At 40.2% G+C, this 26,104-nt stretch overlaps 1 protein-coding gene across 1 annotated transcript; it reads left to right on the top strand.

Moving 5' to 3' along the window:
* Positions 1 to 10,758: 10,758 nt before the first annotated feature.
* LOC125366964 (vomeronasal type-2 receptor 116-like) lies at positions 10,759 to 23,096 on the top strand. Its single transcript, XM_048367638.1, has 5 exons — positions 10,759 to 10,833; positions 19,290 to 19,463; positions 20,183 to 20,410; positions 21,165 to 21,288; positions 22,195 to 23,096. Exons 1-5 carry the CDS (start codon positions 10,759 to 10,761, stop codon positions 23,094 to 23,096), a joined length of 1,503 nt encoding a protein of 500 aa, XP_048223595.1.
* Positions 23,097 to 26,104: the final 3,008 nt, after the last annotated feature.

Raw genomic sequence — 26,104 nt, forward strand, 5'->3', positions numbered from 1 at the left:
AGTTTAATGGAGATGTTTCCCCATAGGCCTACTAGTTTGCTAATAAGGCATCAGGATATCTGTTCTGAGGCTAAGTCTCCCACTGGTCAGAGAAGTCAGTGGAATTACAGTAGCACTCCACAAAGCACTCTTCCAGTCCATGTGTGTTTTGAACAAATCACTGAAGGCACATAGATGGCTCTAAGAAAAATACTGATGGGTGGAGGTTTGGGAAAAAGTGGTACAGATTGTGGGTTTCTAAGACAATTGATGGGTAACTGCCCATCTTCCTTCTAGACTCAAATGGTTAAATGGAAGATGTGTGCACAAGTTGGAATTATGTTCCTTTAATCTTTTCTGTTATGAAAGGCAATATCCTTCTTGACTCCAGGAGAGAAGGTCATTCAGGTGATCTGAGTTCAAGTCATCATGTTCAAAAGAGCCTTAAGGCAAGTGCTAACAACCGGGAGCTGCAAAGAGAAAAAGAAGGTGGAAGGTTTCATCTCATGTTGTTTTTAGTTCAAACACCCTATGAGTTTAAACATACAAGATTTTCCTCATTCCTCTGTGATATTTGACAACTCGAATGTCAATTGAACTATCACTCTGATCTGGATTGTATTTCTTTGTTGTGTGTTTTAATCAATTATCTAATCATGAACATTGTCTTTTGTTGTCACGGGGCTAGCACTCTATCACTTTGAGCCATAGCTCAACTTCCAGTATTCTCATAGTTAATTGGAGGTAGGGTTAGCTATGAACCAAAATCTTCAGATCTCAGATTCCTGAGTAGCTGGGATTGCAGGCAAGAGCCCTCACCTCCAGGCTTCCCTTGTCATTTTAAGTAGGATTCAATGAATTACAAAAGGATTTGAATTGAAGTTGATTCAAAGTCTGCTGGATGGCAGAATTGCCCACCTTAATGTCAAGAGCTACAGGGTCCAGATTCTCCTTTGAGAACTACAGAACTCAGCATAAAGCATCTTAGCCCTGACTGTGCGGATTTCATCAACCTCTCTGACAACTTCAGGATGTTCAGTTGATTTTTAAAAATTCAAGTGTTTCTCATATAATGTAATAGCTACAGTCATTGCACCCAAGGACTATTTAAGCCTTTTTTCAGATGAATATACTTGAACGTAAGCTGTCTCATCAAAACTGACAATTTATAAAATACATATATACCTCAGGGTAAACTGAGGTGCAAGTAAGTGCAGTAACAGCGCCCCACATATTTGGGAACTAGACAGTGAATTTAATAATGTATAGACTATAACTGAACTGTAGTCCATGAGTCATCGATGTAGAGAGGGTGACTCACATGACCTCTGTTTTATATTTCTCACCATTTCAGTGGCTTGCCTATGTAGCAAATATTGTTGAACACCAAGCATCTACTCTCACTCAGTTTCTAGGGGTTAGAAGTCCACGAGAAGCTTGCAGGGGGGATGTGAGTAAGGAGCTCAGGAGAAAAATGAAATTTTCTGTTAGGGCCATGGTCATTACCAGGCTTGACTCCTTCCCAGCTCATGTCCGCCAGCCATCATCTGGAAGCTGCATCTCCTTCTCATGGGGCCTTTTCCATAGTCTGCTCACTCATGCAGTTGTTTCACCAGGAACAAAGGGTGAATTAGAGATAAAGATATAGAGAGATGTCACAGTGAGAGTAATAGCCATTAATAACTTAGTATCAGAAGTGATACTTCATTATTTCTGTCTCTTTCTATTCATTAGATGCACAGACTAGATCTGTCCACATCTGAAAACTGAGGCAAGTGATTGTCAGAATTGATGCAGTTTTGACCTGGGACTTCCTTTTGGAGTACTTTCTGATAAAGGGACCTGCTCAGCTAATGACTTGCAGTCCTGAATTGAAGGAAAAATCTATACCTCACCTATTCTCTTTCATATGCTGTGCCTGAATGGGTCTGTGCCCAAGATACTTGGTCTTGGACAGTGTTGGGTATGCCTGGCACTGGCTGGCAATTCCCTGGGGATATGGGCTCCTGAATGGGACAGAAAAGAAAGGAAATTGAGAAAATAGTCTAAGAGACATCTAGGACGTGAAATAGTGTAATGTGTGTGAAGAGTCTAGGGAAGAGAGAGAGCAATCTATGATAAAAGATAATGGCCACACCAGTCATGGCCATATATTCCTGTAGCCCTGCCATTCAGAACACAGAGGCAGAAAGATCATAAATCCAATTCAGCTTGGCAACATTATCCTCTTCTATATAAAAAAGAATAAAGAAAGAGACAAAGGGAGGAAAAATGTAACAAAGAAAACGAAGAGAATAGCAGGATATGGTAAAGAAGACAGAGGGGTAAATAGAGGAAAGTAGGGAGGGAGAGAATTAGAAAAACCAGTGTTACAAGGGAAAGTATAAGTTTGGATGTGTAAGTAACCCTCATGGATAAACCAACAATGGTAAATGACACCAACTATTTATGGAGACTTTTTAAAGGAGGAAGAATAAAGTAGTAGGTCAATATAATTGACAAAATGAAATACGGTTGTGGAATTACGGCTCTCTGAGATTGTTTTGTCAGTGAACTTTCTGGTATAGTTTTTGGAATTAAGTTTTCCTATGGTAAGTTGGACTGAAAATAATTACACAGGCCAATCCCCCTCACCCCACAAACCTCCTGCCTCAGCCTCTTCTGCCTTCTGTGTTTGTGACTATGGCATTATTATGCCCATCCCATGTTTAATACTGTGTTGTTGTCAGACCTAGGGCTGGAACACAGGGCCTGCAAACTGTCCCTCAGCATTTGTGCTTAAGGGTAGCCCTATCATACTTGAGGTGACAGGGACACTTGCAGTTTTCTGATAATTAATTGCTGAGAAACATCTCAAGGACTTTCCTGCCCAGGCTGGCTTTAAATGAGATTCTTAGATCTCAGCCTCCTGAGTAGCTAGAATTGCAGATATGAGCCACCACTGCCCCACCCATTATTTATTTTCCTTGAAAAGAACTTTTAAATTAGGCACCGGTGGCTCACACCACCAGAAATCCAGAAGTGGTGCTGTGACTCTAGTGGTACCGAGCTAGCCTTGAGCTTAAGGTCAGCTTAGTGACAGCATCCAGACCCAGAGTTCAACAGCAAGAACAAAAAAGACCTCTCAAGTAGAATAAACTTCAGGTATGTGTTGTCCCTTTATTTGATTTTGGTGCCCTGGTTATTGTATATACATTTATCTCAAAGTGTTGAGACAAAAGAGAAAGGGCAAACCAATGCAACAGTGATACTCACAAGAAAATATGTCATTAATTAACTGTACTCTCTGGCAAGGGGGAATTTTAAAGGGGGGAGATGGGAGAATGAAAGAGGTGATAAAAAGTGTGACAAGAAATGTATTTACTACCTTATGTATGTAAGTAACCCCTCTATATGTCACATTGACAATAAAATTAAATGTAAAAGAGAGAAAAAATGATTAAGCTAATCAAAAACAGAAGCAAGTCAAAGAAGCATAGAAAATGGTACAAACAGAAAACTCAAATGAGAATGGCAGATGTGGACAAAACTATGAAATAATCTTGGATGTCTGCTCTCCCTTCTCAGGTAGAAACAGAATATTTGAAAAAAAATTATTGTATTTCGAGAGCGAGAATAATCCACGGAGGCACACCTAAGATGGGAAGGAGCTTTATTTGCAAAGGTATTTTATTTACAACCTAAAACGCAGAAGCAGATCCACCTCCACTTCCTTATGCTCACCTGCAATTACCTTGTCCTGAGTTAGTTACCCAGAACTCAGAACAGAGACCTGTCTTAACCTGAACTCTGAACCTCTACCTTAAATTCTAACCACCTCAGCCTCAGGCCTCCATATGTCCAAATCTCCCTACTTGCCGAGGAGCAGGCTTCTTTCCTGTAGGCCTTGCCTCTCTTCAAACTTTAAGCCTCAAGCCTCCCACACAGGCTTTAGGATTCTCTGCCATCATCAGGCTCTGGACTCCTCCCTCAGGCCTCAGGCTTAAGATTTCTGCTCAGGCCTAAGGCTTGGGACTCTCCCTCAGATCTCAGGCCTAAGACTCTTCCTCAGGCCTAAGGCTCCAGTTTGGGTTCGCCCCCCTCCTCTGGCTGGCCTGGTTTGGCTCTCTCCATTCCTATGGCAGGCCTGGCATGGCTCACTGCTCCCTCTTCTCAGGCCTGCTCAGTTCTCCTCTCAGCCCTGCTATCTGGCTGGTCTCATTCCTCTCTGCTCCACTTCACTCCCCTCTTCTCTCCTCCTCCTCTTCACCTCGCCTCCGGCAGTACAGGGGTGGAGGTTCTGGTCCCCACAGAGTAGGGCCTAATTTCCTCTTTCTTATGCAGTGGGGCGTGGCAATCACAACAATGTGGGGAGGGACTTCTGCAACAGTCCTCCAGGCTCAAGAGCATACATGTCAGTGGGTGCGTGCTGGGCCCTATTGGTCCATTCCTCACTGATGTCACTGGTCCCACTTGTGATTGGTCAATTTGCTCACTGATATCATCAGGCATTGTGAGGCATCCCTAGTAGGGTATACAAGAAGCTTCTCTCCACTTTTGACAGTTACAGCACTGGGAGCTTTTCTTGGTGACCTGCTGGACTAACTTCGAAAGACTCTAAGACTTTATTTGTGAAGGGGTTTGGGAGGGAGCTGTGTTGCTGTGGTTTTTGTTTGCGTATTTCTTTTCATTATTCTGGTGCTTATATTTACTTGTTTGTTTTATAGTTTAGCTCATTTTGGTTAAAATTTCTTGTGTCATCTTCATTTAGAACATTCGAGATAATTATAAGATTGACTATTTGCCATGCCAGGGGAAAGAAGTCAATATACAACAATGTTTCCTTTAATTCTTCCTCAGAAGGGGAGGAGGAGATCACCATCATTGGACAGTATCAACTGAAGGAGACCATCGGCCATGGTAGCTTTGGATATCTGAAAGTGGCCCATCACTGCCTCACAGACACAAGGCTGGCCATGAAAGTTCTCCTGAAGAGAGACCTGGAGAGCCATGGCATAGAAAATGAGGTAAACATTGTCCGGAGCATACGTCACCCACACATCATCTGGTTTTTCGAGGTCATGGTGGGTAAAGACTATATCTTATCCTGGAGTTGGCCATGTGGGGACACCTCAAGGGGTTGATGTGCAAATCCTCCTGCAGCCACATATTCAAGCATAAAACCAGGAGGCTCTTCAAACAGATTGTGAGTGCTGTGCACTCTCTTCACGAGAATGGAATTACACTCTGAGACCTCCAGCCCAACCACATCCTGTTGGAAGCCAAACACAATGCCAAGGTCAGTGATTTTAGGCTGAGTGTCATGACGACCACAGGCTAGTTGATAAAGGGAGCTTGTGGAGTCTTGATATTCTGACACTCAGAAATGTTCCTACACAAACTGTATGATGCCTACAAAATGGACATTTGGAACTTGGGCATCATTTAATATGTGATGACAGCAAAATTTCCCCTTTGAGGGGAGAAAGTTTGCTGACATACAGTTCCTAGTTGTAGAGGCCAAGAATAGCCCTCCACTATACCTAAATGCAAAGGGACATGACCTACTTTCCCACTTTTAACTGTGGACTGCAGTCAAAGGCCCAATGTTGAACAAATACTGGAGCACCCTTGGCTGATGTGGTATGTGGCATGGGTCCTGATTAGCCAGTACCCAGCAAGCTGGACCCCATTATTGTGGCAGTCATGTGTGACATGGGGTAGAATGCAGCTGAGACTCAACAGGCAATACAGCACAGAGCATTCAATGAAGCCACGGGCATGTACCTGGTCATCAGAGAGAACTTAAAACAGAATTGCGGCCATGGGGAGAACAATGCCTTGGTTGGTACCACCATATGCAACTCCTAAAGAACATCGCCCTAGCCCTCTCCCTCCATGAAGGAGACCCAGCTTACCCACACAACTTAGTAGTTTCAGCTTGTCCTCAGAATTTCACTGGGAGGATGATGGCACCCAAACACATGTGAAGAAAGTCTGAATTGCTTGTCTGCCTGCCATTCCCTTGTGCTTTCACAGTTCTAGCAGAATCTTGGACCAGTTTTCCTTTGACTGGTTGAGCGGGCTAGAGAGTTGTGAGTCACAGGAGAATGTCCTTCCCTCTGGGCAGCCGCAAGTGGAGGCCACAGCCTCCAACTGGAGTACTAGGCAGGGCTGTAAGAGAGTGGCTGACAGGATAGTCACCATTCTTCCCAGACCCTGCTGCAGTGTGAAGGTCCCAAAGTAATGCCTAAGAGCACAGCAATTCCAGGAAGGGGTGCAGAACTCAGAAACTTTCTCTCACCGTGGTGTGGAAAATCAGAGGTGTGTGCACATAAAAGCTGGGGGAGCAGGTCATGTTGGAAGTTCACACTACCTGTGGCCAGCACACCCATCAGTGGCCTCAGCGCAAGCCAGCCAGCCAGGTCCTGTGGCAAGTGCTAGGGGATCCTGCAGAAGGGATTAGGAGGAAAGGACAGCTGAAATGGAGTTGACTTTCTAAGCTAAAACGTAAGTTAAAAGGTACCTCCAGCTGCCTCTACCTTCTGAGCAAAATCAGTAGGCAAGCATTTTTGTAAATGTATACAGCATGCCCCCAAATACTTTATACATTGTGCTTAAGAGCTGATAGATTGACTGAGCAAATAATGTCCATAATGACAAAATAGTGCTGTGTTTGGTTGTAACTTTTTTCTATTTCTTTAACCTGGGATTGATTATCGGTAGGTAATCATGACAGACAGGCAGGCAGGCAGGCATAGGAAGTACAGTCAACATCCTGTCATAATCACCCTTCTCTCAGTAATCTCAGGATACAATAAAAAGAACTTAGGCACTGTCCCAACACATCTGGGAAAGTAAGCCTTTTTAATAATGTATACAACATGCCACCAAATCCTTTATATACTGTGCTTAAGGTCAGATAGATTGACTGAGAAAATAATGTAAATTATGACATAATAATAGATATGATTTGTTGTAAATTATTTTTTATTGTAGCTTGGGATTTCTGAAAGAAGCATAATCATGACAAGCAGGCAGGCAAGGAGACATTATGAGGTACAGTCAACATCCTGTAATGATCACCCTTCTCTCAGAAATTCCAGTCTACACTAAACAGATCTTCATGCACTGTCAAAACACATCTGGGAAGGCAAGGCATTTTTAACAATTTTTAGAACATGTCCACAAATCATTCATGTATTGTGCTGAAGTGCCGCCAGATTGGTTGAGAAAAAATGTACGTAATGACATAATAGTGTTATGTTTTGTTGTCCATTATTTCTGTTTATTGTAGCCTGTGATTCCTGAGAGAATGTTGATCATGACAGGCACATAGGCTGGTAGGCATTATGCGGTACAGTCAATATCCTGTGATGATAACCTTTCTCTCAGAAATCACAGGCTACAATAAACAAAACTTTGTGCATTGTCTCAACACATCTGGGAACACAAGAATTTTTAATAATGTCTACAACAACCCCCAAATCCTGTATATTTTGTGCTTAAGGGAAGCTAGATTGTTTTGGCAATTATTGTCCATAATGACATAATAGTAGTTGTGCTTTGTTGTAAATATTTTCTGTTTATTGTTGCCATGAAATTCTCAGAGAAGTGTGTACATGACTGGCAGGCAGGCAGGCAGGCAGGCTGGCAGGCAGGCAGACAATAGGAAGTATAGTCAACATTCTGTCATGATCACCTTTTTCTCAGAAATCCAAAGCTACCATAAACAGGACTTGGTGCACTCTCTCAACACAAAAGGGAAGGCAAGCATTTTTAATAATGTATACAGCATGCCCCCAAATCCTTTACAGATTATGCTAAATCTGTCAAGTCAGAATGGTTGGTCAAATGAGGCCAATTATGGCATAATAGTAGCTATGATTTGTTGAATTCATTTCTGTTTATGGTAGCCTGGTTCTAGGAGAAGCTTGATCATGACAGGCAGGCAGGCAGGCAGGCAGGCATCGGGAGGTGCAGTCAACATCCTGTCATGATCACCCTTCTCTCAGAAATCCCAAACTCTAATAAACAGAACTTTGTCCACACATCTGGGAAGGCAAGCATTCTTAATAATGTATACAACATACCCCCAAATTCTTTATACATTGTGATTAAGTGCTGCCAGATTGTTTGAGCAAATACTGTCGATAATGTTATAATAGTCACTATATTTTGTTGCAATTTTTTCTGTTTACTGTTGCCTGGTATTTCTGAGAGAAGGGTGAATATGACAGGAATGTATGCAGGAAGGCAAGCAGGCAGGCAGGCATTTTGAGCTACAGTAAACATCCTGTCATTATCTCCCTGCTATTAGAAATCCCAGTCTACAATAAACAGTACATTGTGCACTCTCTCAACACCTCTGGGAATGGAAGCATTTTTAATAATGTGAACACCAGAGCCCCAAATCTTTTATACATTTGCTTAAGGGCAGCCAGATTGGTGGAGCAAATTATGTCCATAATGACATAATTATAGCTATGTTTTGTTATAAAATTTTCTGTTTATCGTAGCGTAGGATTTTTTACAGAAGGATGATCATCACAGGCAGGCAGGCAGGCAGGTAGACATTAGGCGGCACAATCAACATCTTTCATATACAACCTTCTCTCAGAAATTCCAGGATAAAATAAAGAGAACTTTGTGTACTGTCTCAACCCATCTGGGAAAGAAAGCAGTTTTAGTAATAACATAACATACTCCAAAAACCTTTGTACATTGTGCTTAAGGGCAGCCACATTGAGGAAATAATGTCAATATTGACATAATAATAGCTAGGTTTTCTTGAACATATTTTCTCATTATTGTAGCAAGGGATTTTTGAGAAAAGGGTGATCATTACAGGCACCCAGGCAGTCAGGCACGCAGGAAGGAAGGCAGGCATTAGGAGGTACAGTCAACATCCTGTGATGGTCACCCTTCTCTCAAAAATTCCATGCTACAATAAACAGAACATTGTGCACTGTCTCTACATATCTGGGAAGGCAAGCCTTTAAATGCTGTACACCACATAACCCCAAATCCTTTATAAATTGTGCTTAAGGGCAATCACATTGATTGAGGAAATAATGTCTATTTTGACATAATTGTAGCCATGTTTTGTTGTAAATATTTCCTGATTATGGTAGCCTGGGATTTCTGAGAGATGGGTGATCATGGCAGGCAGGCCAGCAGGCAGGCAGGCAAGCAGTCATTATGAGGTACAGTAAACATCCGGTCATTATCACCCTTCTCTCAGAAATTCAAGGCTACAACAAACAAAACTTCCTGCACTGTTTCTATATATCTGGGAAAGCAAGCCTTTTAAATGCTGTATACAATATGCCCACAAGTCCTTTATACATTGGATTAAGGACAACCAGATTGGTTGAGCAACTAATGTACATGTTGACATAATAGGAGCTCTGTTTTTTGTAAATTATTTTGTTTTATTTTAGCCTGGGATTTCTGATAGAATGTTGCATGTGTTTCGCACGCAGGCAGGCAGGCATGCTGGCAGGATCTCAGGCAAACAGAAAGCCATGTAGGCATTAGGTGGTACAATCAATATGCTGTCATGATCACCCTTCTTACAGAAATCACTGGCTACAATAAATAGGACTTGGTGAACTGTCTGCACACATCTGGAAGGCCAGCATTTTTAATCATGTATACAGCATGCCCCCAAATTTCTTTGTACATTTTGCTTAAGGATAGACAAATTGGTTGAGCAAATAAGGTCAATCATGACATAATAGTAGCTATGTATTTTTGTAAATTTTATCTGTTGATTGTACCATGGGATTTCTGAGAGTAGAGTGATCATGTCAAGCAGGCAAGCAAGCAGTCAGGCAGGCAGGTAGTTAGGCAGGCAGTAGGTGGTACAGTCAACATCCTGTCATGTTCACTCTTATCTCAGAAATCTGAGACTACAGTAAGCGGAACTTCTTTAACTGTCTCAACACATTTGGTATGAAAAGCATTTTTAGTAATATATACAGCATGCCCCCAAATCCTTTATACATTGTGCTTAAGGGCAGTCAGATTGGTTAGGCAAAAAATGTCCATTTTGACATAATAATAGCTGTGTTTTTTTTATGTTTTCTGTTTATTGTAGCCTGGGATTTCTGGGAGATGTGTGATCCTGACAGGCAGGCAGGCAGGCAGGAAATACTAGGTACAGTCAACATCCTGTCATGACCACCATTCTCTAAGAAATCCCAGTCTACAATAAACATCACTTCCTGCACATTCTCAACACAGCTGGTAAGGCAAGCATTTTTTATAATGTATACAACAGGCACCCAAATCCTTTATACACTGTGGTAAGGACTGACAGATTGGTTGAGCAAATAATGTCCATAATGACATTATGGTAGCTATATTTTGTTTCTAATTTTTTCTGTTTATTGTAGCCTGGGATTTCTGAGAGAAGAATGATTATGACAGGCAAGCAGGCAGGCAGGTAGGCATTAGGCGGTTCAGTCTACATCCTGTCATGTACACCCTTGTCTCAGAACTCCCAAGCTCCAATAAAGAGAACTTCATGCACTGCCTAACACATCTGGGAAGGCATGCATTTTTAATGATATACACAACATGCCCCCAATCCGTTATAAATTTTGCCTAAGGGCAGTCAGTTTGGTTGAGCAAATGATTTCCATTATGACCTAATAGTAGCTATGTTTTGTTGTATATTTTTTCTCTTTATTATAGCGTGGGATTTCTCAGAGATGGGTGATCATGACAGGCAGGAACGCAGACAGGCAGGGAGGAAGTAAGGCAGGCCTTAGGAGGTACAGTCAACATACTATCATGATCACCATTCGCTCAGAAATCCCAGGCTACAATAAAGAGCACTTCATGGACTCTCTGAACATATCTGTGAAGGCAAGCATATTTAATAATGTATACAACATGTGCCCAAATCCTTTATACATTGGGCTTAAAAACAGCCAGATTGTTTGAGCAAAAAATGTCCATAATGACATAATCATAGCCATATTTGTTGTACATTTTTCTGTTTATTGTTACCTATGATTGCTGAGAGATGGATGATCATGACAGGTAGGCAGGCAGGCAGGCAGGTCTTAGGCGGAAAAGTCAACATCTGGCTTGATTACCCTCTTGTCAGAAATCACAGGCTACAATAAGCAGTACATTGCGCACTGTTTCAAAACATCTGGGAAGGGGAGCATTTTAAAAACTTTAAACAACACCCCCACAAACCTTTTACATATTGTGCTTAAGGGCAGCCAGATTAGTGGAGTAAATAATGGCCATAATGACATAATAGTAGCTATGTTTTGTTATAATTTTTTTCTCTTGTGTGTAGCCTAGGATTTCTTAGAGAAGTATGATCATCACAGGCAGGCAGGCAGGCAGACATTAGGAGGTAGAGTCAACCTCCTTCATAAGCACCCTTCTCAGAAATCCCAGGTTACAATAAAAAGAACTTCATGCACTGTCTCAACATATCTTGGAAGGAAAGCATTTTTAATAATGTATACATCATGCCCCCAAATCCTTCATACGTTGTGCTTAAGGGCAGCCAGTTTAGTTGAGAAATATTGTCAATCATGGCATAATAGTAGCTATGATTTTGTATATTTTTCCTTCTTATTGTATCCTGGGATTTCTGAGAGAAGTTTTATCATGACAGGGTTGCAGGAAGGTAGGCAGTCATTAGGAAGTACAGTCAATATCCTGTCATGATCACTCTTCCCTCAGAAATCCCAGGCTACAATAGACAGACTTCATGCACTGTTCTCAACACACCTGGGATGGCAAGCATTTTTAATGATATATGCACCATGCCTCCTAATCCTTTATAAATTGTCCTTAAAGGCTTTCAGATTGGTTGAGCACATAATGTCTATTATGACAGAATACTATGTTTTGTTGTAAAATTTTTCTGTTTATTATAGCTTATGATTTCTGAGAGCTAAGTGACTATGACAGGCAGGCATGCACGCAGGAAGGCAGGCAGGGATGCAAGCAGGCAGGCAGGCATTAGGAGGTACAGGTAACATCCTGTCATGAACATCCTTCTCTCAGAAATCCCATGCTACAATAAACACAACTTGCCAAACTGTCTCAACACATATGGGAAGACAAGTGTTCATAATAATGTATACAACATGCCCCCAAATCCATTATACATGGTGTTTAAGGGCAGCCAGATTGGCTGAACGAATAATGTCCACAATGACACAATAGTAGCTATGTGTTTTTTTTTTTTGTATTTTTTTAATGTAGCTGGGGATTTCTGAGAGAAGGATGATCATCACAGGCAGGCAGGCAGGCAGGAAGGCATTAGGAGGAACAGTGAACATCCTGCCATGATCAACATTCTTTCAGAAATCCCAGGCTACAATAAACAGAAATTCGTGCACTGTCACAAAACATCTGGGAATGCAAGCATTTTTAATAATGTAAACAACAGTCCCCCAAATATTTTATACATTTCCTTAAGGACAGCCAGATTGATTCAGCAAATAATGTCAATATTGACATAATAATACCTAGGTTTTCTTGAAAATATTTTGTTTATTGCAGCTAGGGATTTCTGAGAGAAGGATGATCATTACAAGTACCCAAGCAGTCAGGCAAGCAGGCAGAATGTCAGGCACGAGGAGGTACAGTCAACATCCTGTCATGATCACCCTCCTCTCAGAAATCCCTGGCTACAATAAACAGAACTTTGTGCACTGTCTCTACATATCTGGGTAGCCAAGCCTTTTAAATGCTGTATACAACATGCCTCCAAATCCTTTATAAATTGTGCTTAAGGGCAATCAGATTCGTTGAGCAAATAATGTATATTGTGATGTAATATTAGCTATATATTGTTGTGAAATTTTTCTGTTATTGTAGCCTGAGATTTCTGAGGGAAGGGTGATTATGACAGACATGCAGGACAGCATGCAGGCATCAGGTAGCACATTCAATAATTTGTCATGATCACCCTTCCCTCAAAAATCCCATGCAAAAATAAACAGAACTTCGTGCACTGTCTCAAAACATCTGGAAAGTCAAGAATTGTTAATAATGTAAACAGCATGCCCCAAATCCTTGATACAATTTGCTTAAGAATACAACTGTGAGCTACTGGTACCCAGGATAGGTTTTTTAATGTAGTGTTGCAAGTTCCCCCTCCCTTCAGAACCACAACCTTTGCCTGTCTCTGGACAGCTGGGTATTTTGAGGGTGCCTTCCCCATGAGCCCGATTCATGAGGGTAAAACACTTAACCAGAACTCCCTGTGCCACTCCCCTCTGTACCATGTCGATCCTCAGGAACACAGATTTGGGGATGCAGAAACCCATATGTCAACCCACCTGTTATACAGTCGATACAGATAGAAAATGCATAGGAGCAGAGATTCATTTCTCAAGACAGTAGGACTAAACTGGGAAAGTCTCAGATTTATTGTTGCACTGTGGATCTTCCTGAGATCATCCCATCCACCTTCAACTGTGGACCTGGGGACCAAAATGAAGCTGAATGTAGTAGTGTTGAAGGTGGCAATATCTTCTGCAATCTGAGACAGGACCTGTTTGGTACCCATAATCCCTCTCTCAAATCTGCGCAGAGAACACCTATTTCTGGCTTGGTTTTATTTTCTAGCTGCTTCACTTTGACAGTTTTATGCTTTCTGTCCCTCCTTTTTTCTTCTCTTTCAACATGAATCAAGGGTTTCATAGTGATTCTTCCCTTTTAGCATGGTAGTCAAAAATTCACTGACCCCATGCACACTTTAAAATTTGGCCCAGCTTCAAAAGGATGACCCACCAATGAGGGTTTTATTAGGAAATCCAAAATTTCCATAACAACCAAAATAAATATTTATTGTAGAGATTTGCATACTATGGAAGTAGGGTGTAGATGAACTCACAGCTCTATGGAAAGGATTCTGTCCTGCCTGAGGTTCTTAACGTCACTGTCACACAGTGGGACTCACAGATGGTTAAAAATTACATTAAATAGGGGCTGGGGATATGGCCTAGTGTCAAGAGCGCTTGCCTCATATGCTTGAAGCCCTGGGTTCGATTCCCCAGCACCACATATACAGAAAATGGCCAGAAGTGGTGCTGTGGCTCAAGTGGCAGAGTGCTAGCCTTGAGCAAAAAGAAGCCAGGGACGGTGCTCAGGGCCTGAGTCCAAGGCCCAGGACTGGCAAAAAAAAAATAAATGAACAAATCATAAATAAGCTGGGTAGAAAGGCAAGCATGGGTGAGCTATAGCCCAGGAGGGAAAAGTGCAATTTGTAGTCAGCTTCCATCACGTCAAAATTCTAAGAAGAGATCACCTCACAGAGAAGATGGCACCCTGCACAATTACACATACCTCTGACCTGGATGTAGACTCCAGAATGGCAGACAGCTATTGACTCTACTCCAGGAGGGCCAGGAGACCTAATGTGAGCTACAGTGGCCCTAGTGACCATTCCTTCAGATCCTAGTAGCTACTGTTTCTGTTCTACCATCCAAGTCCCATGGAGCTAGAGGTCATTTTGAACAAGGGAATTCTGGGAAATGTAGTTCTGGCTCATCAAAGAGGGAAAAGCCTGAAAGCACATTAGTGCAAACCTCAATGCCTGGCAAAGTTACTGCTGCTCATAATGTCCACAAATAAGAAACACTTTCTCAGCACCTAATTGTAATCTGAAGGAGGAAATTGGCTAATTCTGACCATCTAAAGCTGCAAAAGCCCTTCTAGAAATTTCTGTAGTCTTCCTACCATATTAATCACTATTTCTAGCATGGGAATTTCTCCACCTACAGCAGAAGAGGGATGAATGAAAATCAAACTCATGAGCTAAGCCAATAAAATCAAAGGAAATGTTCATCTTGTTTTTAGTTCAATACATGAAATTGGAATGTGTGAACAAAAATCAGCTTCTCTAGTAGAGTCAGCTGTGTACCAACCGGCAGGAAACTTGGCCACATAAAACTACTAAAAGACAAATTGAAGATGGGGAGGGGGGAGGGAGGTAGAGGAACCAAGAAATTCATTAAATTCACTAGGGAAAAGCATTTCAGTTGCATACCAAAAAAAATTCAATATGGCAAGTAATGACTCACAAGTATAAACGTAGTTACTCAGGACACTAGGATTTGAGGATTGTAGTTCAAAGCCAGCCTGAGCAGAATAGTTCATGAGACTCTTATTTCTTATTTCTTATTTACCACCAAAAGCCGGAAGTAGAGCTGTGTCTCAAGTGGTAAAGCAGCAGCCTTTATTAGAAAAATCGAAGGGCCAGCACCAAGGTCCTGAGTTAAGTACTTTGAAAACTGATAATTGGGTGAAAATGGCCAAAAAATGACATACGATGGCCCCGTTCTCTGAGGCCATTGAAGTCTCTACATAGAATTCTGATCTAATATATTTTGACAAGTGGAAGCATAGAGTTGTTTCTTTATCTTGATTAAGGCTTAGGATACAAAAAAATGACATGATTACCACATGTTCCCAGACAGGTGCATCATGAAAATAACTTGATCTATATGAGAAAGTTTAAGGAAAAATTACCTGTTTGCAGGTGAAAGTTCAGAATGGAATTGTGAGACTCAATTTTGGTATTGATTGATTACTGGTGTCAGCAGCACCCTTGCTTCTTTAGGCAATATGAAATGAGTACATTTGCAGAGGCCTCTGCATATGGAATACCTGCTGGAACCTGTTTGCATCAACAAGCAATGCCCTGTGGCTCTAAGGAATATAGTGTGCATGATTTGCCCCTATGGGCATGATACCTTCATATCACTGGTTGTCATCTCATTGGCACAGTATTTGTTTTCTTACCATTTTGTCTGTAGTTGACATTGCGTTCTCAGAGGCAATCCAGTGGCATCATCCCAAATGGTGTTCATGAAAATAGATTTTGGACACAGATGTTGGACGAAAGCTATACAACAAAATTTCTTCCCTGTGGGCTTCACTATCTGTCCTCTTGGAGGATATCATAACACCTGCATGAAGAGGGAGAATCTGCAAACATGTTTTCCAACTCATGTTTTTCTCCAGGATAGAAGGCCACAGATTCACAGCCCCAGGAAAGAGTTTTACACATTCTTCCCAGGAGATTCACAAGAGGCTTAGATGAAAGAACATTAGCTACAGTGTAAATCTCTGCCAATAAAAAGACACATATGCATACATACAGACATATATGAGTATACATACCTGGCACTGCAAGCTTTACTTCCAGGCAGAATTTCAGCTTGGCAGATGCTTCAGGGATGTGCCCTTTGATCTTCATACTCATTCTTCTCCAGCTTCCCCTTCTCAAGTCCTTGGCTGGCACTAGCTGCTTTTCGACAATGAAGCACCAAGCCCACATGGATGGAGATGTGCTGATGGCTGGATTTTTCCCTCTCTACACTTTAGGAACAAAGGGCAGTAACAGTGATGCTTCCAGGAAAGAAGACAATAAGCCGTAAGTAACTTATCATTCTATTTTCATTTATTGTTTTGTTTTCAGGATTGGCAATGGCTGAGGGAACTTGTGTGTGCAAAGCAATATCCTCTGTTTTCTCTACCCTGAACTCCCATCCCTAGTGTACCAGAAACAGCTCAGTTTTATTATTCTATTTTACAAGTACTCCTGTGTGACTTTCTCCTTATCAGTAGAAGACACTTGTTTCATGCAGTGTAGCGTCTCCTTTCCAGGGCTGTAAGTTCTTCACTTTGTTCAAACATCCCTGTATCTCTTGCATGGCAGCTATCATGGTTGATAATGAAGTGATGTTATTAGAGACAACCTGTGTCAGTGGCATGAATTCTGTACCAAAGTTTACAGAAATCTTTCCTTCCCAACTGGCCAGTGGTCTGAATTTTTTTTCTTTTGTGACACATATTTCAAGGAAATTGATTAAAATTCTTATTGTAGTCTGGTGGATCCTAATTGTAATCCTATCTAAGCAAAAGGCTGATATCTGAGTGTTGTGGGTTGAAGCCAACCTGGACAGGAACTTCCTTGAGAATTTTATCTCCAATTACCCAGACAAAAGCTGGAAGTGGGGCTTTGGCTCAAGTAGCAGAGTGCTAACCTTGAGCCGAAAAGTTCTATTAGAGTTTCCAGGCTTTGTTTTCAAACCCCAACACACACACATATACTCAGACACACACACACACACACACACACACACACACACACTGTGTCTTTTACTGTAGACAAGAAGTTACTAAATCATTATTTCATGTCAGATATGTTCCACAATCCAAGTATTACCTCATGTACAATAAGTGCAACGTTTTAACCTATTCCCTGTCAAAAAAATAAGCATGTATTCAATCCATCAAAGCCATAGGTTTTTAATTACTCCTCCTAAATTTCTATGCTCATTATTTAGGTTTATCTTCAAAAACTACCAGTTTGTTTTAGCTTTGGCTTTTGCAATTGAAGAAGTCAAAACAAATTATCATCTTTTACACAACTTGACTCTGGGATATGATATCTATGATGTGCAAATTGGACATTGGCTAGCATTTAAAAATCCCTTCATTTGCCTCTTTGGAAATTACAAGAGTCCAAACTACTCCTGTATGAAAGAGAGCAAGTCCATAGCAGTGCTCACAGGACCATCAGGATTAACATCTGCCCAGATTGGAATGTTGCTAGGCCTCTACAGTTTTCCACAGGTGAGGGTGAGAAAGTGAGCAAATATTAAATAAATGTCTAATTTAGTGCCATTTCACATGAGAGAAAAGAATGATAGGAAGATACTAGATTTATGAGCCGATTGAATTTTGTGATATCCAAGAAAAAATAGAGTTCAAAATATTTGGATATTTATAGTCCCATGTGTAGAAAAGAGGATAGAAAAGTTAGAGCAAACAAAACCCAAAGTGATTCTTTTTTAAAGCAAGAAATAGGAAATTATTTTTAAGTGTGGAGATATGATGACCAGTGTGCTGGTAGCTCACGCCTCTAATCCCAGTAACTCAATAAATATTTATGTCCATTTAGTCAGCCAAAAGCAGACAGAGAATGTGCGGGTCCATTCGTAGAGTGCTAGCCTTGAGAGGAAAAAGTCAAGTTAATGCATGAGGCCCTGAGTTCATTGCGCTCTACTGGCTAGCTTGCACATGCACAAAAACACGCTTGTGCAAGATATGTTGAATGAAGTCAAGCTCAGAAAGAAAGAGGACATGTGTTCTCTCATATATGAAAGTTAGATCTAAAACATAACCATGAATTATGAAATAAGCATGAAATACGTACAAAGCCTTTTGTGTATGTGCATGATCCATCTGGCTGGTTTATGCTACATATTGGGATTGAAGTCCATGATGTATTTTCTGACCATATAGCTGACAGTATAAAAATAAATGAATAGTAGAAAGCTGAAGCCTATCCTGTCTGAGGGTGATAGATAGTTAAGGTACATGAAAAAGAGGAGAGAAATGGGGAATAGAAGTAGATGGGTGGGAAAATACAAGATAATATTCAATGTACATATGTAAAAAAAGACTTAGGAAAGTTGGAATGAATGTGCTTGCTAGAGATAGGAGTTATAGATACAAATAATGACAGATCAAAGGCATTGCATGAGTACACTTAACAACTACTAAAAACAATTAAGATGTTTAAATGAGAAAACGACTTTTCATCTAATTTTACTGGTTTCTTAATATACTTAACTATAGTGATTGTGATAGATGGTAATATTCTCATTCATGGGCTGTCCAATTTTGATTTTTTTCAGCTTACCCTTGGGCCTCTTAATCAAGGCCTGAGTGACCATTACAAGTTCCCTGCTCTGTATCAGATGGCCCAGAAGGACACATCAATAGCTACTGCCATGGTCTCCTTACTGATTCACTTCAACTGGAACTGGGTGGATCTGTTTACCATAGAAGATGAGAAAGGTTTGTGGATTCTTCCTGCATTGAAAAAAGAAATGGCCAAGAACAGAGTTTGTATAGCCTTTGAGCTAGCTATTCCAACCAGTGGTGTATCATACACACTCAAAGTCATGTCCCTTTATAAGTATATTAATAAATCCTCAGCAAATGTCCTCATCATATATGGTGATGATGAATCCCTACTAGATTTAATGAGGTGTATTGAGCAACTATTAATAAAAGGTAAAGTTTGTATCCTGAACTCACAGTGGGATTTAACCATCAAAAAGAGATATTTCATGCTAGGCTCATCCCATGTACCTCTCATTTTCTCGCAACATCACCCAGATGTTTCTGGATTCAAAGATTTTGTCAAGTCAGTTAACCCTTCCACATACCCAGAAGATTATTTTCTTGCTCGTCTATGGTTTCTGTCTTTTAATTGCTCAGATTCTGAGTCTGACTGTGTAACATGGGAGAACTGTCCTCATGAGGCCTCCTTGGATTGGGTGCCTGGAAACATTTTTGACATGACTATGTCTGGAGACAGTTACAATGTGTACAATGCTGTGTATGCTGTGGCCCATGCTCTCCATGAAATGCTTCTTTATCAATCAGAAGTACAAACAATGGGAAACAGGAAAGGGAGAGTGCATTCAACTGCACAGGTAAGGCCTTCTGTTTCTGATGGCATACACCGCCAGAACAATCAATTTGTACAGCACTTTATTACCACATGAAATTAATTATTTTAGTTATGTTCCCCAAATTAAAGTAATTATATTTCTGTAAATGTCTGTGAGGTTTTCTAGACATGTGTTCCTGTGCTCTTACAGAAAACAGGACAGTAAGAAGCAATAAATTAATTCCATATTTCTATACATTCTTCTACTGACTAATAACCAGAACGTACACGCAGATGATGTATTGATACGTTATTAGCACCTTTTCCATATGAGTTTCTAAGCATGACCTGCTGAGCAAAAGTATCTTTATTTTTAATAAGTGACCTAGTTTCATTCGCCTTTAGATATTAAAACTTGAACAAGCTCAAACTATAACTATAGACACTAATTTAATTCATTGTTGTGGAAAACTCTAACTAGACATCTGAGAATTCCTGCATTTAAGATTATTTAAATGAAATAAGTTTCTCTTGAGAAGAGGACTCTAGCAATTTTCTGAGTGACCAGCATTCAGGAAAATTATTTTTATTCCTGCAAAGATTTTCTTCTGGATTGGTTCATCGAGTGTCTGTGCTTTTCTTGAATTCTGAATCAGAGATTAAAGACCCTCAGGAGCTTTTCTTAATTCTTAATTCTAATTTTCTTAATTTCTGTGTAATCATTGGGATATACGTCACCATAAGATGATGTGTCTCTTGTAGCTGCACCCTTTTCTGAAGAACATCAAATTTCAGAATCCTGCTGGAGATCAGGTGATTTTAGATGACAAAAGCAAATTGGAGGCAGGGTATGACATTGTGAACATTTGGAATTTTCCAGAAGGTCTTGATCTTCAGGTGAAAATAGGAAAGTTTTCTCCATTTGCTCTACATGATCATCAATTGTCTTTATCTGAAGATATGGTAGAATGGGCCATAGGAACTACAGAGGTGGGTTGGATTTAATTCTAATGATTTTAAGAACAACTAAGTAAGTAAAATTCACACTTAAAATGTATACCTGATTGAATGCCAGCAACTGTCTCCTGTAACACTAGCTACTCAGTTCTGAATGTCCTGATCTGAAGTAAGGCCAAGCAGGAAAACCTGTGAGATTGTTATCTTCTTTTAACCACTGCAAAAGAGATCCGCAGTGCTGGCTGATGCTTCTAATCCTATGTACTTGGGAGATTGACATCCTCAGTTCTTAGATTAAAGATCATTTGAGAGCCCAGCCAGGCAATAAATCTGTGAGATTCTATGTCATTAAACTAACAAAAACTAAGCTGGAGCTGTGGATCAAGCAGCTCATTACTCATCTTGAATAAAAACAACTCAAGCACATTGCTTAGACACTGAGTTCAAGCTCCAGGATCAGCATCATCCAAGAAAAATTCAGTTTGTTTTTATATGTTAATTTTGAACATTGTCATAAAATACAAATTGCACGTTTCTTAGCAGGATTCTAACACCGATAAAGTACCTAAGGAATGGCTTCATGTGTTTGAAAAGTTTATTTTGTTATGTTCTCTGGTTGCGTCATTTAATGATTAGTTGAGCTGTTACTTAGGTATCTTTCATGAAAATAATCATTGAATGAGATAGCATATAATCCTTTTGTGAATCTAAGTTGTTCAAATAATGGAACTTTTGCAATGTTAGGAAAGGCGTAAACAGTTTCTCACACATATCTGATTTTCCTCAGCCTCTTCAATCTATCTGCAGTAAGAGCTGTGGTCTTGGATTCAGGAAATCTCCTCAGGAGGGAAAGGCTGCCTGCTGCTTTGATTGCATTCCTTGTACAGAGAATGAGATGGCCAATGGGACAGGTAAGTTCACAGTGGTGGGAGACATACTTGTTCTCTCCTAGTGCCCCAGAAACCATGCGAACTACTACAAAAGTTGTGTCTTGGGGTCCTCCTTCATTCATTTAGTAGTAATTTAATTGCAACAATGGATGGTGCTCCTTGCTGAAAAAAAAAAAAACCTGAAACAAATCATGTGCTCTGAATTGTGTATAGGATTAACTTTTTCTAGTATATTGTATACATATTTATTTATCTACTCAGTAATGTTAGCAAATTTTCTATCATATGAGGTGCAAAATCCTTTCAAGGATGTGGCCTACAAATTTCTCAAAATTGGTTTTACATTATAAAGATAACACAAATCTTTATTTCCTAGTGCTCAAAACTGTTCTTAAAGCAGAGCAAGTGCTCTGGTTTTGTACAAGTGTGCTTGGCATGACTCTATAACTTCAAAGAATGATTATATTCTCTATTCCCTTCTGCTTTACAGGTGAGTAGAAGAAGCCAATATCACAATTACAAGGAAGGACCACAGTGCTCCTAGCTACATTGCACAGAGACATACATAAAAATGCAAGATCCTCTAGTCATTTTAAATAAGGACATTGAGTTGTACACAAGAATCTGAGAATTATTATGGAAGCACGAAGAGATATATAAAGTCATTGTTAGGACATTAGGAATGCCAAGGAACCATATGAATGGTATTCATTGCAAGTAACTAGTTTCAACTAGACTTCTGGAAACAAGTGTAGGAACATGATGAAGTTACGAAAACATAATGCTAAACATGTCTGGTAATACTTGGTCAAATGAAGATTATGCTAGTCATTATTGATGTATAAGAATTTTTTTTCTAGGGAGGGATTTCCCAATTTCCTTTTAAGTAGTGAAAAGGGATTAATGGTAACTTGTCTTCCTCACCAGATATGGAACAGTGTGTGAAGTGTCCAGATCATCAATATGCCAACACAGAGAGAAACAAGTGCCTCCTAAAGGCTGCAAGTTTTCTGGCTTTTAGAGAGCCCTTGGGGATGGCCTTGGCCTGTATGGCTCTTGGTTTATCTACACTCACAGCAATTGTTCTTGGGGTTTTTGTGAAACATCACAACACCCCCATTGTCAAGGCTAATAATCAGGCTCTCAGCTATATCCTTCTCATCTCCCTCGGCTTCTGTTTCCTCTGTTCCTTTCTCTTTATTGGCCATCCCAACACAGTCACTTGCATTCTACAGCAAACCACATTTGGAGTTGCATTCACTGTAGCTGTTTCTGCTGTCTTGGCCAAAACTGTAACTGTGGTTCTGGCCTTCAAGGTCACTACTCCAGGGAGAAGGATGAGGTGGCTGCTGGTGTCAGGGGCTCCTAACTTCATCATTCCCATCTGCACTCTGATCCAGGTAACTTTCTGTGGAATCTGGCTGGGAACCTCTCCTCCCTTCATTGACACAGACACACACTCTGAACAAGGCCACCTCATCATCGTGTGTAACAAGGGCTCCCTCACTGCTTTCTACTGTGTCTTGGGATATCTGGGCTCCCTGGCCCTGGCCAGCTTCACTATGGCTTTCATGGCCAGGAACCTGCCTGACACCTTCAATGAAGCCAAGTTTTTGACCTTCAGCATGGTGGTGTTCTGCAGTGTGTGGCTCAGCTTCCTGCCTGTCTACCACAGTGCCAAGGGCAAGGTCATGGTGGCTGTGGAGGTCTTCTCCATCTTGGCCTCCAGTACAGGGCTCCTGGGCTGCATCTTTGTCCCCAAGTGCTACATCATCTTGTTAAGGCCAGATAGAAATTGTCTGCCTGGCTTCAGGGATAAAAGACATTGAAGTCAAAATATTCATTGTTAAGACTAAACTCATATATTTGATTACTACATACAGTTTCTGAACTAAATCTATAGTAATTTTCCAGTCTTATGTTTGTTTATATTATGGAAATGTTACTTCAATGAATAAGGGTGAATTGCTTACATTTTTTCTTATATATTTTTCATTCCTTCTATTTAATATGTACTTAATCTTTATTCCAATTTATGGTGTCTTTTGAGCTAAGCCCTATACAAAGGGCTAATTGTACACATAATGACACATAACACTGATAAATTCTCTTCTTCTGCTACATCCATCCCAGAAGGATGTTCAGGCACCCATAAGGGGAGCAGCAGGATATTGCCAAGATAGCCTCAAGAAATCACAGAGTGGGACAAGGAGGCCCTTCATCTCACAGGATAAAATCCTGGATGATGATTCTTGAGAGTAGTTTTACTGTGACTAAAATGAGGGGCAAGGGGAAAAAGAACAGCAGAGAGAAAAGGAGATGGGGGAGGGGAATGAAAAAGTGGAGGGAGTGGAGTAGGACAGAGGGACAGACAGATGTCAGAGACAGAGGGAAATGGGATTCAATGTATTGTTACTCTGGGTATGCAGAGAAGGCAGATTGCTGACAATACATGTTTAGGAATTTTGTTTTTACTAGCCAGATGTTATTTCTTTCATTTTCCTTTTTGCATTATTTTATTATTATTGTAAAGGTGATGTACAGAGGAATTACAATTACAAACCTCATAGAAATATTACATTTTTTTTCGACAATGTCACCCCATGCATCTGTCTGTCCCAGTTTTTCCTTCCCATCCCTACCAACAATTTTTATCCTTCCTTTTCAACACAGTTTCCAGCGAGTACCAACCCTTCATTTGTTTACCCTCCATTTGGTCCCTCCATTTCTGTACCCCCACTCACATACATAAAGACAATAAATGAATGAACAAGACCAAAGGGAATGAAAACAAAACTAACAACCATGAAAAACAAAACGTTGTTTCCCTTTACTTGAATTCGTTACAGTAAATAGCATTTTATATGATAGGATGCACATAGCTTTTTTGCCTTTGTCTTCCTCTCCTATGAATATCTTCCATTGGTCTCACTCTGTTGGAATGCCTAGAGACAAAGTGTATAGGCTCATCCTTTAATGTTTTATTGCCTATCTTGCAGCTTGAACTCAGGGCCTGTTTACTGTCCCTGAGTTTTTTTTTTTTTTAATTTGCTCAGGGGTAATACTCTACTACTTGAGCCACATATCCACTTCAGGCTTCTTGGTGATTGACTGGATGTAAGAGTGCCACAGACTATTATGACCATTGTGGCTTTGAACCAAAATCCTCAGATCTCAGTCTCCTGAGATAAGACAGGATTAGAGGCATGAGTCACTGGGTGCCTGGCTATTTCTGCCTGTTTTTATCCACACCCCAGAAGATTTTGTGCTTCCTCAAAGTGCTGCAAAATATGATAGGCCAGCCATACCTTTTAACGTAGTTCCAGTAGAATATCACACTCTTTTTGCTAGGTGACAGAGAGCTGTCCAAAGTCTGCATTTTCAATAGCGCAGCTTTTATTTTGTTAAATTTTAAGTCTCAGTGACCTTCCAGTATTGTATGAGTTTGAGAAAAGCTTTTCAAACTTTATATAAATACAATATTTCTTTAATCAATGAATAGAATATTCTTGTTTTATTTTTATTTCCTAAACAATTAATCACTCAGAGAGGGGGGTTTTATATAGATTTTATTCAAGTTTTGGGGGAAATTTTGTTTTTAGTTATTTCAACTTAAATTGCATTTATGTTGGTGAACACATATGCATTTATGTTGGTGAACACATATGCACACATTTTAGGTCCACCCAGGAATATTGGCTCCTTCTCAGATAATCCTGTGTGGCTAGAGTCTCCTTCTTTCAGAATCCTTGCTCTGTCTATATCTAGGTTAAAGCTGTTCCTTCCAGAAGGAATCTGGTACCCTCTACATGAATAAGTCTTCTTTATCTCATGCACATAGCAACTGAGCCTTTGTGGTCCTCTTATCTAGAATACTGTATTGCTTATCCTGTTGAAGTGTATTTTTTTTTTACTTTTACCATCCAGCATCCAGTGTGTTTAATTGTAAATTTACAGGCATATTGTAGTTATAAAAAATGAGGGAAGCCATGCAACCTGGGATTTACTTTGGTCTGGCTTACTTTGCTTAATGTATATTTTTTTCAAAGTTCTCCCATTTCCTTCCAAATGGTAAAATATCTTTCTTTGTGATGGGAATGTAGAATTCCATTGTGTACATATGCTACATTTTTTTGGTCTATTCATACACTGAAGGGCTTTTCTCAGAGTCCCGGAAGCAAAGACTGGATGCAGATGCTCTTCTGGTTTATGAGTGATCTAAGTTCACTGTGGCTGCAAAGGTCCCACATGAGGACACAGGAGGCCAAGGATTGTGCTCATTGAATGGCTTCACTCACAGAGTTTCTTTCTCTGTGATCAAACATGAACCTATCTTCTCCTAAATACTATGTCCAGGAAGGCTTAAGCTCCAAACGACCTTGGGTGTTGTTGTTGTTGTTTTTTTTAACCTTGTTTTTCGAGCCCCAAAATATTAAAGAGCTAAAGCTTAAGATAAAGCACTACAGCACAAAAAACAACAATGAAAACTTTTGTACAGGCATCAAATAAAAGCAAGAATTGGCAAAGGGGATTATATCAAACTAAAACTTTGGCACATGATGTAAAGAGCCAACAGACAATAAATGGCCTAAAGATTTTGCACATTAAACACATGGTAAGGGATTAATAACCAGAATATGCTGGAAGCACAGAAAACTAAACTCCTAAGGAATTACCTGGACAACTGACTAATTGGAAAATAAACATAAAGACATTTCTCAAAACCAGAAAAAGCTCACAAAAGTATACAAAAATATACTAAACCTCTTTGGGATAAGGAAGATGCAAATACAAATGACACTGAATTTTATCTCACTCCAGTGACAATGTCTAGCTT

Source organism: Perognathus longimembris, chromosome 18, assembly GCF_023159225.1.
Source record: "Perognathus longimembris pacificus isolate PPM17 chromosome 18, ASM2315922v1, whole genome shotgun sequence".
In the NCBI taxonomy this organism is placed as follows: Eukaryota; Metazoa; Chordata; class Mammalia; order Rodentia; family Heteromyidae; genus Perognathus; species Perognathus longimembris.